This window comes from Spinacia oleracea, chromosome 4, assembly GCF_020520425.1.
Source record: "Spinacia oleracea cultivar Varoflay chromosome 4, BTI_SOV_V1, whole genome shotgun sequence".
NCBI lineage: Eukaryota > Viridiplantae > Streptophyta > Magnoliopsida > Caryophyllales > Amaranthaceae > Spinacia > Spinacia oleracea.
This window is the reverse complement of record NC_079490.1, coordinates 8998518-9013092: the sequence shown is the minus strand read 5'-3', so window position 1 is coordinate 9013092 and position 14575 is coordinate 8998518. Positions and strand designations below refer to the sequence as shown.

Below are 14575 nucleotides of genomic sequence, written 5' to 3'. Positions count from 1 at the left end.
GTCCCTTCCCCTCAGCGACGAACCAGAAGAAGTGGTTGATTGTAGGAGTCGACTATTTTAGCAAATGGATCGAAGCCGAAGCTGTCTCCTCCATCACCGAACCTCAGGTCCGCAAGTTCATATGGCAGAACATCATCACAAGGTTCGGCATACCAAGACTGATGGTCTTCGACCACGGGAAACAGTTCGACAACACCCCGTTGCAAAAGTGGTGCAAACAGTTCGGCATACACCTAGCTTACTCGGCAGTCTGTCACCCACAAAGCAACGGACAAGCCGAAGCTGCTAACAAACTCATCCTCAATGCACTCAAGAAAAGAGTCGAGGATGACAAAAACAAATGGTTAGAAGAGCTACCCGGAACGCTATGGTCCCTTCGGACCACTGAGAAAGAAGCTACCGGGCAAACACCGTTCCACCTTGTATACGGATCCGAAGCTGTAATCCCTGTGGAAATCGGAACAGAAAGCCTGAGGATCCAGGCATACAACAGGTATGATGGGCTCCAAGGAGAAAGCAACAACCAACTTCTATCCGAAGCTCTCGATCTACTGGACGAAGCTCGGAACGATGCAAGGACACTCAACGCAGCCTATTTGCAGAGGGTCAACAAGCATTACAACCGAAGAGTCAACGCCAGACCCCTAAAAGTCGGTGATCTAGTACTCAGAAACGCTGCCTCGGTTCAGAAAGGACGGATCCATGGCAAAATCTCAGCCACTTGGGAAGGACCATACATCATCCATTCCGAAAAAAGGCCAGGCACGTTTATGCTGAAACAGTTAGATGGAACAATTTTGAAGAACCATTGGAATACCGATGTTCTCAAGAAATATTTTGTATGATCTCTGTCTGTAAACCAAGTAAGTTGTTTAATGAGAAGAGGAAAGCCATTGGCACCATGAGTTTCATTAAACTTATCTCTATATTTATTGTCCCTTTATATATACATGCAGCCTCGGATCTGATCAATCCGAGACTAAAAACAGGATTGACTTTGCCCATTCCTTGATAAAATGCAAGAAATGACCAAATCATACACTTCAGGGAATCGTCCAGAATCCTCGGATTCGCGGTACCCTAATAAAATTTGTTCGCAACAAACAGTCGCTCGAATCAAGTTATAAAACTCCGGCTCAGATCCACGGATCGCCGAAGGCATAACTAAGAGGCAGACTAGCGATCTCCTTGCCCAGGTTTCCGAACCACAAGGGATCGGAAGAACAATCCAAACCTCTGAGCAGATCGACGGATTTGAAGAGTCTGGAAACTAAAGAGTCTCTTAGCAGATCTACGGATTTGAAGAACTCGCAAAACTAAAGAGTCTCTTAGCAGATCTACGGATTTGAAGAACTCGCAAAACTAAAGAGTCTCTTAGCAGATCTACGGATTTGAAGAACTCGCAAAACTAAAGAGTCTCTTAGCAGATCTACGGATTTGAAGAACTCGCAAAACTAAAGAGTCTCTTAGCAGATCTACGGATTTGAAGAACTCGCAAAACTAAAGAGTCTCTTAGCAGACCTACGGATTTGAAGAACTCACAAAATCAAAGAGTCTCTTAGCAGATCTACGGATTTGAAGAACTCGCAAAGTTAAAAAGTCTCTTAACAGATCTACGGATTTAAAGAGCTCGCAAGATCAAAAGGTTTTTAGCAAGTCTACAGAAAGAGGAGCTCGAGAAATCTACGGATTTAAGGACCTAAAATTGCGAAAGTACAAGTTGAAAAGAAGCAGCCAAGTAACAAACATTCATTTTTTATTCAATATTTGGGGGGAGTACAAATACATTGAAAACCTCAAAAATTGAAAACAAAATGAAACAGTTAAAATCGGCAGCCATCAACAGACAATACCGGCCTACCGAAGTACTAAAGAAAACAAAAAGAAATGAGTACAACGCAGCGCCGAGGCAAAAGGGGGGAAAGGCAAGCACATGTTCGGAAGTCCTCAACTGGAACCGACCGACTCTGAAGAAGACGACTGCCCGAATCCCTAACTCTTGGGGGTCTCGGGAGCAGCCCCTAGGGGAGCGTCCTTCGAAGAACCCCCAGCAGTAGTGTCACCTTCGGAAGACGCCTTCTGGGCCCGAGCCTCTGCAAGAGCAGCTTGACGTTCAGCTTCAGCTTCGTCTCGATCGGCCTGGCACTCCACCAAGTGATCCTGGGCCCTCATCCAGAGCGGAACCTTCTCATTCCAAGGGAAATGAGGCATGTGCTTCGCAAACATGCGCCGAGCGCCCAGGATGCCATTCCAGTATTGCTCTCTACACTGATCAGCAGTGTAGAGGTCAACTCTCTCTTGCTCCAACTTCCGGATGGCCGCATCCTTCTCTCGGATCTTCAGCTGGAGAACGGACACCTTGTCAGCTTGATTCTGAACAATCTCCCGATGGTTGATAAACTGCTGAAGCCTCGCCTCCGCTTCCTGGCTCTGCTTAATGGCCGCCTCAAATTTAGACGTCATCTCCTTGAGAAGACTGTCTTTTTCTTCAAGTTCGCTCGCAAACTTGGCGGCCATTTCTTTCCTCTCCTTGTCGAAGGAAGCTATCTTTTCAGCATCCTCCTCGACTTGGAAAGTGAGCTTCCCAACTTCGGCCCCGATCCGCTCAGCCGACTCCCTAGCCTCACGACTGTACTGAAGGTACAGTTGCTTGACCTCCACCAGCTCGGCGAAGAGCTGCCCAGCCTTCTGGTCCAAAATAGGGATATCACGAGCATAAGCCTCCTGATATCTCCTCAGTTGTCTCTCCTCAACCGAGCTACACTCGGAAGCGAACGAGGACCAGAAAACAGCCTAGGGAAAGAAGAAAAAGATGAGGAAAAGTAGATGAGAAAAAGATGAGAAAGAACAAACGAAACTCAAAAAATTGAAAATCCAACACTTACCTCATTCAGATAGTATTGAGCCATCATAGCTGGGTTCCTCTCCTCAGCTCCAGGAACCCTCCACTGCGGGTTGGCCCGAAGAAGATTCTCCCGTGCAGCTTCGGGTCCCACCAAAGATCCCACATGAGCCATGGGGTTCTCCCCCAAAACCGGAGCTCTAGCATAGCGAGCCATCGCCTCCCTTACCTCCTCGGGGATCCTTTTCAGCGGAACATCCGAGCAAGGGTCAGCGTGGATCAGTCTATCCAGGGCCGAGGTCGAAGTAGAGCCCAAGGTCGAGTGGCGCCTCTTCCTCGTCAGACCCTGTTCGGGTTGCTCCTCCTCAGCAGAAGGGACCTCCTTCTCAGCTTCGGGAACCTCCATGTGAGCTTCGGTGAGATCCACCATCTCCTTATCTGGACTTTTCTCCCTTTCGAGAGAAACGTCAGCAGATTCCTCCTTCTGCTCGGCCACAATAGGGACATCCGAGCCAGGAACAAGGTCGGCTTCAATCGCCTCCATCACCTTGGTTATATCCTGGATCTCGATCCCTAAAGCAGCAGACGGCTTCAGCGGAGAGGGGATGGTATCTTCCTCAGCCAACGGTTGGTCCACGGGCGGCAGTTCCGCAACCACCACACTCTTCAACTTCTGCCCTGGCAAGGGCATGAAGTGAAGGAGATTCTTGGGAGGAGGCATGACTTCCGAAACCGCTTCCTACAGGGCAAACGCTCAAAGGTCAGTTTCAGAAAAGGAGAGAACGGACTACAAAAAAAAAAGGAGCTCCAAGTCAGAACAAATACCTTCTCCGAAGACTGAGAAGCTTTCGCTTTCTTCGGATGCGCAGAAGGCCTCAAAAGAGTGCTGCCCTTCCTTTTGCGCTGATCCTAAACAGAGGAGACCAAGGGTCAATAAATGTAAAAGAAGACAAAGGAAGGAATAAAGATAAAACCGTGAAGTACCCGGTTCCTAGATAAAGAGATATCTATCCGAGCCGGAGATGAAACCGAAGGAACGGCACGCGGCACAGCGTCAGTCCCAGGACCCTAAAAAGATGGTCCAGGACCAAGACGTCAGCCGACGGCCAACCAGAAAGAAAGACAAACAAAAGACTTCGAGATATAAAAACACTCACCGGATCCGAGGTTGTCCTCAAATCAGGGAGCACGACCTTCACTGGAACAGCTTCGGGAGAAGAGGCAGAATCCCACGGATCAGCTCGAACTTCAGATATCCGAGCGACACCCGACGGAGACAACACGTAATCCTTCAAGCGAGGATTACGAGGATTCTCTTTTCCGAACTTGTAATCAGGAGCCGAGTCGTGAATGGTCTTCAGATCCAAAGAAATGCCCAAGACCACAGGATCAACGCAGCTAAAGCCGTACTCTGCAGAAACAAAGCACAAAACAAAGTCAATAAAACGAGACAAAAAGGAGGAAGACAAACTTACTAAAGCACGGTCCCAGCCGAAAGACACCTACCCCTGTCAAAAATCCTGCTGAGACCGGCAACAGCAAGAATGTCCTCCCGCAGGATATAGTTGAGGTTCGGGAGCCAGTTGGACGGCAGTTTGTAGTTGTCCTCCCGAGCCAAAAACCACTGGAGGAGATCCACGTAGTGGTGATGGTTCCGATCCGGAGCAGCCACGCTTCGCATATCAGGATCAGGAGTCACAAACCACTTCGGAGGGCGGTAAAAATGCGGATGCTTCGGATCTGTCGGCACACGAACGAACAACCACTCCGTCTTCCAATTATGATCAGAGCTGAGGTAAGGGTAGGCCGTAATGTAGTTCGGCTCCCCCTTCCTTCAGGACCTTTTGTTGATGATGGTCCACCAACCATACCCATCCCCCTTGGAAGCGTGGTTGAAAGACAGATCGTGCAGAACCCGAAACACGGCAACAGAACAGGGAAAGTTAATAAAATCGCACACCCATCTAAATCCGATGATGTGCCTCATAGATTTGGGTGTAAGTTGGGCCAAACTGATATTGTACGACACCAGGAGCTCGGAAATGAAGGGATCCAAAGGAAAGCGGAGACCGTTCTCCAAATGATGAGTATACACAGAGATGAACCCCCTCGGCGGATGAGTCACCCGAGGACGCTCCTGGTCGGGAAGCTTGCACCAGTACCCCAAGGCGTGCTGGATTCCGTATAACTCTTCGGCCCTCCGATGGTAATTCCCCAGCTTCGCCTCCACCAACCAGTCACCACTGACCGATTTTTCCAAAGGACCATCGATCTTAGTGGTCTCATGCAGAATCGGGGCATACTTGCCCTGCGGATCAGCTTCAGTCCAATGAACTGGAAACTCAGGGTAAGAGCGGCGCACACCCGAAGAACCAGCTTTCTTACCAGAAGTTGCGCGTTCAGACACGCTAGACCCGCCAACAACATCATCTTTGGAAGCATCCCAACCAGTCGAACGCCTCTCCACCGGCCTCTCCGAAGGCCGACCCCTCGAAGTTTTCGGTAACCTTCCCGAAGGCACGTTCTCCCTTTCACTAGAGGAGCCAACAACGAACTTGCTTTTGCCCCTATTCTTTGCCATGGCCGCGAATTCTCGGTCTAGGGTTGAGATTGAGGGGTAGAAGGAAAAACGAAGAAAAAGAGGAGAATTCAAAAACAAATTACCTTTTTCCGAAGCGGAATTCGCCGATAAAACGAACAACACAAGTTCCCGAAGTCTAAAGTTGGCCGAATTTCGTAGATCTGAAGAAACAAATTGCACTGCGATCGCCGGAATTTAGAGAGAGAATGGGTTTGAAAGAAGGAGTAAAAAGTTCGAAAAGAGCAATGCACCCCGTATTTATAGAAAAGAAAAGGGGCGCATCAACTTCCTCAACCCACGATCTCCACGACACAATACAACTCCCAACACTTGTCATCAATGCAAATCATCCCTTTTCGAAAAAGAGAGGGAACTTTCGGACTTCTGACAGCTGGAAACCCACCCATTTAATTCTAAATGGACCGGGTCTGGGGGGCATGTTGTTTGGGCTCCCAATTGATTCTCAATTGGGCCACTAAGTCCAAAGCCCAATGGCTCTAAACAAACAGCATCAAACCTACCAATGGCTAGTCAGCCATTTATCAAGGCCCAAGGCCCAAAAGCAATAAATGAACTATGGGCATTTACTATGCAAACACTATAAATAGGCCGCCAAGGCTCACACCTCAAGGTACGTCCAATTTATCGCCTTAAGACTACTCCTCTAGAGAACTTCTCTCTAGAATCCGAGCATCGTTCTTACTTAGGCATCGGAGGGGCTTTCCTCGGAAACACCCCCGAGGCCAGTGACTTTGCTCTTGTGCAGGTGAATTCGGACTCTACTCATTCAAACAAGCAAGATCTTCAACACATACAAAAGGGCCTTCATTCGAAGCCCATTGTTTCCATCTTTACAACACCGGAACAAGTATCATACGAACTCAAGAAATATTAACCGGAAAAGAAATGTAATTTTTTTTACGCATCAAAAAATATCGAAATTTTTTAGAAACAGAAGGAATACCTTTTTTTTTCTTTTTTTTCTTAACATCTAATCGTAAATGGAGGATTTAAACCTGTAACTTATACTCCGTAATATACAGATCTGAAGTCAAAAAACACCATTTGGTGGAGTAATTAAAATCTCCTTTTCCCATGATCCTTCCTAATTCCTAATTTGACAGAAGACCAATACCAATTAATTTCAGACGTGGACATTGAATAAGTCCACACATTTTATATCTATTTGGATAAGAATATAATATAAACTTTATATATTTTTTACTTTTTATATTCTATGGTTATTATATTAAACCAACACATGCACGTAAACTCAAGGTGCCTTGTACGAGTCAAATTGGCGGCTCTCTTAATCCTCCTTCTCCTTCTCCTTCTCCTTCACTCATTTCCTATATAAACATGAAAAATCACCATCATTTTTTGTACTACAAATTTTACAAACCTCCATACTTATACAACTTACATATAAACCACACCACCATTCGATTCGATTCGACTCGACTTTTCGCAAGTTTTAAGGCAACAACAACAATAATATATATATTTAGAGATGTCTCCTGTTGATATATTGATCAATTTGGGGTTGTTTTTGGCTGTTCAAGGGTTGGTTTATTTAATTCTAACAAATTCATCCAATATTTTCTCAAAGAACAAGAGTTTGAGGTCGTTTAGCTTCAAACGAGCTCGATCTAGTAGTGTTCGTCATCTTCTTTCGCTTATTTCTGATGTACCATCTGTGTCTACACCAAGAGGACTACGATCGCCCGTTACGCCTAGGGATGAGGATCAAGATGGAGCTAATTTGAATGGCTATTAGAGCTCAAGGAAGATGAATTTTCAAACATCATTGATTTGTTAGTTATTATTGTAATTTTTATTTTCTTTAATTATAAATTCATTTATTTTTTTAATTTGTAACGGTGGGATGGGGTCTATCTTAGGCTAATTAGCCCCTCAATTTTTCTTTTGAATTTTGTATATTTGTAAATAATATACTGTGTTTATATATGTGAATTATTAAAATTTAGTAATTATGTGATTAATTGATTAATGGTTTTTGCAAGGTGTAATTTGTTAATGCTCTTATGATTCTATAAATTGGGTAGAAATTAGTAGAAATATCCAAGATCCAATGGGATTCGATCGAGTTATGAGACAATTGAGTTCAAACTAACATTATGAGACAATTGAGTTCAAACTAACATTAAAAAGTGGATGTCAACTAGCTTAGTTGGCACCAAACAAGGTTTGGTCTCATAACCTCAAGGTTATGGGATCAAACCCCACTAGGGGCTCTTTGGGAGTGAGGATTTCCCCTATAATCTCCCCTCATTTCCAATGAGTATGACCTGCAAAGCTGGCTGGAAATACCTGTGCGAGGTACCAGTGCAGTAGGGTCCTTCATCTTACCTTCAAAAAAAAAAAAAAAAACTAGCTTAATCGGCAAAGTCTTAAGAAGGTGATACCCGAAACCTGAAATTGAATCTCGTCTCGTCTACACCATTTATCGCCATGCACTTTGTACCTCTCTCTATACCAAAAATAAAAGCATTAGAAAGAAACTTGTTACCCGAATTTCTGAGTTTAAGTTTTAGTTCTATAACTAGTGTGTGGCCCGGGCGATGCCCCGGTTGCTACATTGACTAATTAAAATTTTTGATTTTTCTTAAGCTCAATATTTGATTAAAACACTTGTATTCTATAGAATTAAAAATATATGTTAAGTTCGTAATCTATCATGGCAAGTAATTTTTCAATCATATCATCTTACAATTTGTATAATTTGTTTTCTCGTAGAACTAAGTGTGTCAAATTAATAAACACCAAATTAGATATATATGCAGGTATGTATGACAATCCTATAGTTGATGCTTATGAAACTTATGATATCATGTTTATTCATGGTTGACATAATGCTTTAATCGTTTTTTTTCAATAGTCCATAGAAATTAAAAAAGTCACATAAAATTTATTTGTTTTAGACTTCACGTTATCATTTATTTATAAATTATATGAAGAGATAAACCACAATTGGTGGTTGGTTACGATGGTAAAGAGAGTTACCATCCACAATTGAGGTCTGGTGTTCGAACCTCATTATATTGATTTTTGGTTGTCCATGACGTAACACTTGGTGAGTGGATGATGTGGCATAATGAGGAGAGTACTACGTGACACATATACGTTTTTCACAACGCCTTTTAATATATTAGTATAGATACTCAATCATTGAGACAATCATCTACTTCACTTTAATGTTACATATATTCACTACATTTAGTTCCACCAATTTAATTCCCCCCTCTAAAAATAAAATAAAATATACCATAACACATTACGTAATTCGCATACATTTAATTTCACAAAGCTCTCACACAACATAGGTATATGTAGCAAAATATATTACTATATATATACGTAGTAATGCTATTTTATACTTCTTGTCATTTTTACAAGGAGAGAATAAAAAAGACATGTTAGATTTTTCAATTTTTGTTTAAGGATCAACATAAAGCATTCTTACAGATGATAGAACAGAGAGAATGATCAAAAGATGAAAACAAAAGCGACATAGTAGTACAAAAAGCGCCATTGACGATTTGACGCCATAAAACCCGTCACTCGATTAGCCTCCATAATCCGTATTACTATGATTGATTGAACAAGCTTCAGTATTAGGCCATCACACACACTTACCTGGAAATAGAAGGTAAAACTAGTGTGTGGCCCGGGCGATGCCCCGGTTGTTACATTGAATAACTAAAGTTTTAGATTTTTTTTGAGCTCAATATTTGACCAAAATATTTGTATTCTATAGAATGAAAAATATCCTTTAAATTCGTCAACTACACAGATACGCTAAGTCATTTATCATGGCAAGTAAGTTTTCAATCATATCATCTTACACGCTATGTAAGGCAATCCTATAGTTTATTTTTATGAGACTTATGACATCATGTTTTTTCATGGTTGTCATAATGCTTTAACTTTGTTTCTTTTCAAAATAGTCCATAAAAATTAAAAAGTCACATAAGAATTTTGTTTGTTTTAGACTTCATGTGAACATTTATTTATAAATTAATGTGAAGAGATAAACCACAATTGGTGGTTGGTTAAGATGGTAATGAGATTATCTTCCACACTTGAGGTTTGTTGTTCGAATCTCATTGTATTGATTTTTGGTTGTCCATTACATAATACTTGGTGAGTGGATGATGTGGCGTGAGGAGAGTACTACGTGACACATATACATTTTCCACAACGCCTTTTAATATATTAGTATAGATATTAAATAAAACACTTGAACTTGGTCAATACGGAGTATAAAAGTACCTTCTTCCATTTTTTTTTTTTTTTGGTGAAAATGAGTTACTTGATTACTTAAATATTAGAGTGCACATACATAATAAGTTTTTCAGCTAACTCCACTCCGTGTGGAGGTCAAAATACAGGCACATATCGCCCAATTACTTTGAAGCAAACATGCTCCCAAAAAATTAGTGTCATTGTTTGTTGAGATATCAGTAGTTAAACAGGGGGGGGTTCTAAATCACTGCCTTGATCCAACAGACTCAGCTTGTCCTTGGCCTTCCTTGCCACGTAGTCTGCTTCCATGATATGCTCCCTTCTTCTGAATTTCACCCAGAGGCTCCCGTGGGTTCTTTGCAACTCCCTGCATTTAGCATATAGGTTAGACAACCAAGAAATTGGAGGGTTGTCATTGTTTAGGTGTTCTGCTGCTGATTTGCAATCTGTAAATATAGTCACATTCTGCCATGCTTTGATGATGACCCATGAGCTAGCTATAAGGATAGATTGAGTTTCTGCAGCAGCAGCTGAGGTACTGGTGAAGGTTCCAGCTATTCCAGCCATGAATGTGTGATTTTCATTCCTGCAAATTGCTGCATAGGAGGCAAGGAGAGTGGAGGAACAGAAAGATGCATCGCATTTAACAAAGTAATTTGAAGTAGTAGGGGGATCCAAATGCACTGGCTTAATCTGTTGTGTTCCTTTACTCTCTATATTTCCATGCTCTTTTGCTAACCATAGAGTTTGGTGACACCAAGACTGAATACTTTTGTTTTCTTTTTGAAAAATCCATAAGTTCCTTCTATTCCATATTCTCCAAAGGCAAAAGATGAAAACTGTTTGGTTTGTAGTGTTCAAAACCTGGGATAGCCCAGTATCATTCAAGTTATCTAGGAACCAATTTTCAACATCAGAGTGGAGATGGTTATACTTGGGTTGAAACTCAATATTACTCCAAAATTCAGTAGCTCTAGGGCAGTTTAAAAACAAGTGTACCATGTCTTCCTGGGTATTAGGACAAAACTGGCAATTTCCATTAGGGATAATCTGTCTACTGGATAGGTGGGATGCAGTTGGGAGTCTTCCCCAAAGAATAAGCCAAAGGAATATTTTCAGTTTAGGGGGGCATCTAGCTTTCCAAATGCAACTCCATTTATCACTTGAGTCTGTGTCAGGGAAGTGGGTGTTCCAAATGGTGTTGTAAGCTGTTTTTGAGTCAAAGTGGAGCCCTTTTGATAGAGAGCAGAAGGGGGAATCCTCACCAAACTGAGGGATGGGAATGGCTTGAATCCATTGGATTAAGTCAGTGGGTAGGGTGAATGAAATACAGCTTAAGTTCCAATGGCCATCCCTCCTAATGTCACTAACAGTGTGTGCAAATTCATCTCTGGTTAGGGGTCCTTGTATTATAGATCTAAGTGAACCTTTTCCTGTCCAATTATCTAACCAAAGGTTGATCTGGGTTCCATCCCCTATACACCAAGCAGTAAGGTCCTTGTACATGTTCCACCCCTTTCCAACATTTTGCCAAATATGAGACCCTTTTGAGAAAGGGGCAGGGTAAGGTCTATTATCAACATACTTTTCCTTGATTAGGCTACTGGCTAGGTTTTTCCCTGTGTTAAATTTCTAGCAGAGTTTAGTCATTAGCACTTTATTCATCATTACAGCTGATCTAACACTAAGCCCTCCTACTTCTAAAGGTCCACAGGCCTTGAGCCAAGCTACAAGGTGGGTTTTCTTTTTCTGGGGTTCTGAATCCCATAGAAAATTAGCACAAGCTTGGTCAATAGTCTGGAGGGTTTTCTTTGGTAAGTACAGAGTTTGCATAGAGTAATTTGCTATGGTGGTCAAGGTGGACTTTATAAGTACTAACCTACCAGCTTTGCTAAGGCATTTAGCCTTCCAAGAGGCCAGTTTGTTTTTAATTTTCCTGCAAATGTCTAAAGTTTGGTTCTTGGTTGGTCTTTTGTCTGTCAAGGGAAACCCTAGGTATGTTCCTAAATCAGGGCTTGGTTGAACCTCTAGAGTATTACAGAATAGATCTTTCTGGTTTTGGGGGGTGTGTTTGGAAAAGTAGATCTTGCTCTTAGAGTTATTCATTTTTTGGCCAGAGCAGTCCCAGAAGTTCCTAAGGACCTCCTTCATGCCACTGAGAGTTTTGGCAGAAGTATCTCCAAACAGAAGCAGATCATCTGCAAACATCAAATGGGTGATGGGGATGCCATTTCTCTTCAAGTAGAAGGGTTTCCAGTTTTCCTTAGAGGCAGCCTCACTAATCATATCAGCTAAGTACTCCATGCAAATAATGAAAACATATGGGGATATTGGATCTCCTTGTCTGATTCCTCTAGTGGTTTTAAAGGAGGGGGAGGGCTTTCCATTTACAATGATAGATGTTGCAGGAGAGGCAATGCAATTAAGAATGAGGTCTGTGGAATTTCTATCAAAGCCTTTCCTTGCTAAACAAAACCTAATGAAGTTCCACTCCAGCCTATCATAAGCTTTTTCAAGATCTATCTTAAGAGCAAACCACCCAAACTTCCCTTTTTTGGTTTTCATGGAGTGTAAAATTTCAGAAGCTGCAATGTAATTAACTTCACAGCCCCTTCCAGGTAGGAAACTATTCTGATTTGGGGAGATGATGTCCTTCAAAAGAGGTCTGATTCTGTTGACTAATATTTTTGACACTATTTTATAGCTGGCATTACACAGGCTTATGGGCCTAAATTGCTTTATGGTCTCTGGTAGGGCAGTCTTGGGTATAATGCAGATAGTGGTATCATTAATGGACTGGGGAAAGGTTTTGGTCTGCAGTACATTATCCACATACTTATATAGGTCTTTCCACAAAACACCCCAGTGTTGTTGGTAGAAGTGGGCATGAAGGCCATCTATACCTGGGGCCTTAAGGGGACCTAGGTCAAACACTGCTCTCCCAATTTCTTCAATATTGGTGGCATGGTCAATACTGATTTCATTGGAGTAGTGGTGATTTTCACAGGGGGGGATGGTCTGTTCAGAGGTGAAGAGGGTGGTAAAGTAGCTGACAATATGGGGCACTAGATCTTTCCCTTGGATATCCTGACCCACTTCTGACCTAAGGCTAGTGATTTTATTCCTTCTTCTTCTTATGATGACAGACTTCTGGAAATAGCTAGTGTTTTTGTCCCCATTTTCAATCCAACTAGTTCTAGCCCTAGCCATCCAGAAGGCTTCCTCTTGCTCATAAATGAGACCTAGCTCATTAGAGAGGTCCTCATTCAAGTCCAAGAGGTGCTTATTGGTTGGCTTGTGTTCTAGAGCTCGTTGGATACCCATGATTCTAGCACACAAGACTTTCCTTTTTTTGAAAATATTTCCTATATCGTCCTTAACCCAAGAAGACATGGTTTTGGAGATATTACTGAGTTTACTAACCAAGTCAGAATTATCAGCATTTAGGTTTTCATCCACCATGGTTGAGAAACCTGGTTCAGCATACCATAAAGGTTCCATTTTGAAAACATTTTGGTGACCATGATTTTGCAAACCAGTATTTTCCGTTATTAGCTTAATTGGATTATGGTCAGAAGCTTCTCTAGGCAAAGTAATTACAGTAGAGTTAGGAAACAGACTAAGCCAGTGCATATTTACCCAAGCCCTATCAAGTCTTTGGTAAATGGGTTTATCTTTCTGTTTATTAAACCAAGTAAACCTGCTACCCACACAGCCAGCATCAACTAGCCCACATTCATTCATGGCATCAGAGTATCTATCTGCCCTATGTTGTTTGATCAAATTGCCCCCCAGTTTCTCTGATTGACAAGTGACTTCATTAAAATCTCCCATTACTACCCAAGGAACTGTTATTTGTTTAGACATGTCTATTAGGTCATGCCAAGTTTCTAATCTACTTTTGTACTTGGTACTAGCATACATAGCAGATAAGCAAAAACTAAAAAGGGGGGAAGTGTTTACCTCCACAATACCATGAATAGTATGCAGATCCCTTCCAATCATCTGAAAGTTGATGAAGTCAGGATTCCACATAACTATGATCCCACCAGCGAGGCCATAGGGTTCAGCTAGCACATACTTTTCAAAGGGAGTTTTCTTCATGATTCTTGCAGTGTTTTTGGGGCTGGTTTTGGTTTCAGTTAGTATTAGGATTTGGGGAAGGTGCTCTTTAAATAGATGGCGGATATTAGATTGGAATCCCCGGCGGGCAATTCCTCTGCAGTTCCAAGCAACTATTATCATGGGATCAGGTGTTTTCCGAGTTCTAGAGAACTCCTTGAATTTCCTGTTGGTCAGAGGGTCTATCTTCCATGATCCTTCTTCCATGATCCTTCTTTGTTTCCAATTTGACAATAATTGACCATGACCAATTCTTGTTGACCTTTAATGGTCCACAGTTCCACCCACAATATGACACATGCTATGTTGCGTTACTTGTATTATTGTACTTCGTATATGAATGGATAAGATTACAAAAGTTTGACCCTTTTTTTGGTTTGAAATTATAAATTAACCTAAGTTATGGTAATTTCAAAAGTCAAAAGGCGGCTTTAATGTCAATACACCTCTTTTTTTTTTAACGCAAAAACGGAGACAATTTTATTAATAATTATGACCTAAGGCCCATATCGAGTTTTATAACAACTGAGCTACTATACCAAAAAATTATCGCCCAAACACATCTATCATTAAGCCCTAACTCGATATATCTGTACAACCAAAAGTTATCATGCCTCCAAACAGAACCCAACAGAACTAAACTAAGTCGAACTGTAATTGAAATCCAGGCTGGGTATCTGTAAACCATCTACCAGATTATTTTGCATTCTTGCTTGTTTCTGCAACCCGAATCACACCTTCAACTTCTTTTCCTTTCCCTTTAC

General features: G+C 41.9%; 1 protein-coding gene across 1 annotated transcript in view; it reads right to left on the bottom strand.

Annotated features, from left to right (window-relative positions):
- Positions 1–14380: 14380 nt before the first annotated feature.
- The window catches only part of LOC110779289 (uncharacterized), a 32026-nt gene continuing 31831 nt past the window's right edge, over positions 14381–14575 (bottom strand). The window contains exon 2 of the mRNA XM_056841339.1: positions 14381–14401. Within this exon, the coding sequence (XP_056697317.1) occupies positions 14381–14401 (21 nt within the window). The remainder of the gene's footprint in view (positions 14402–14575) is intronic.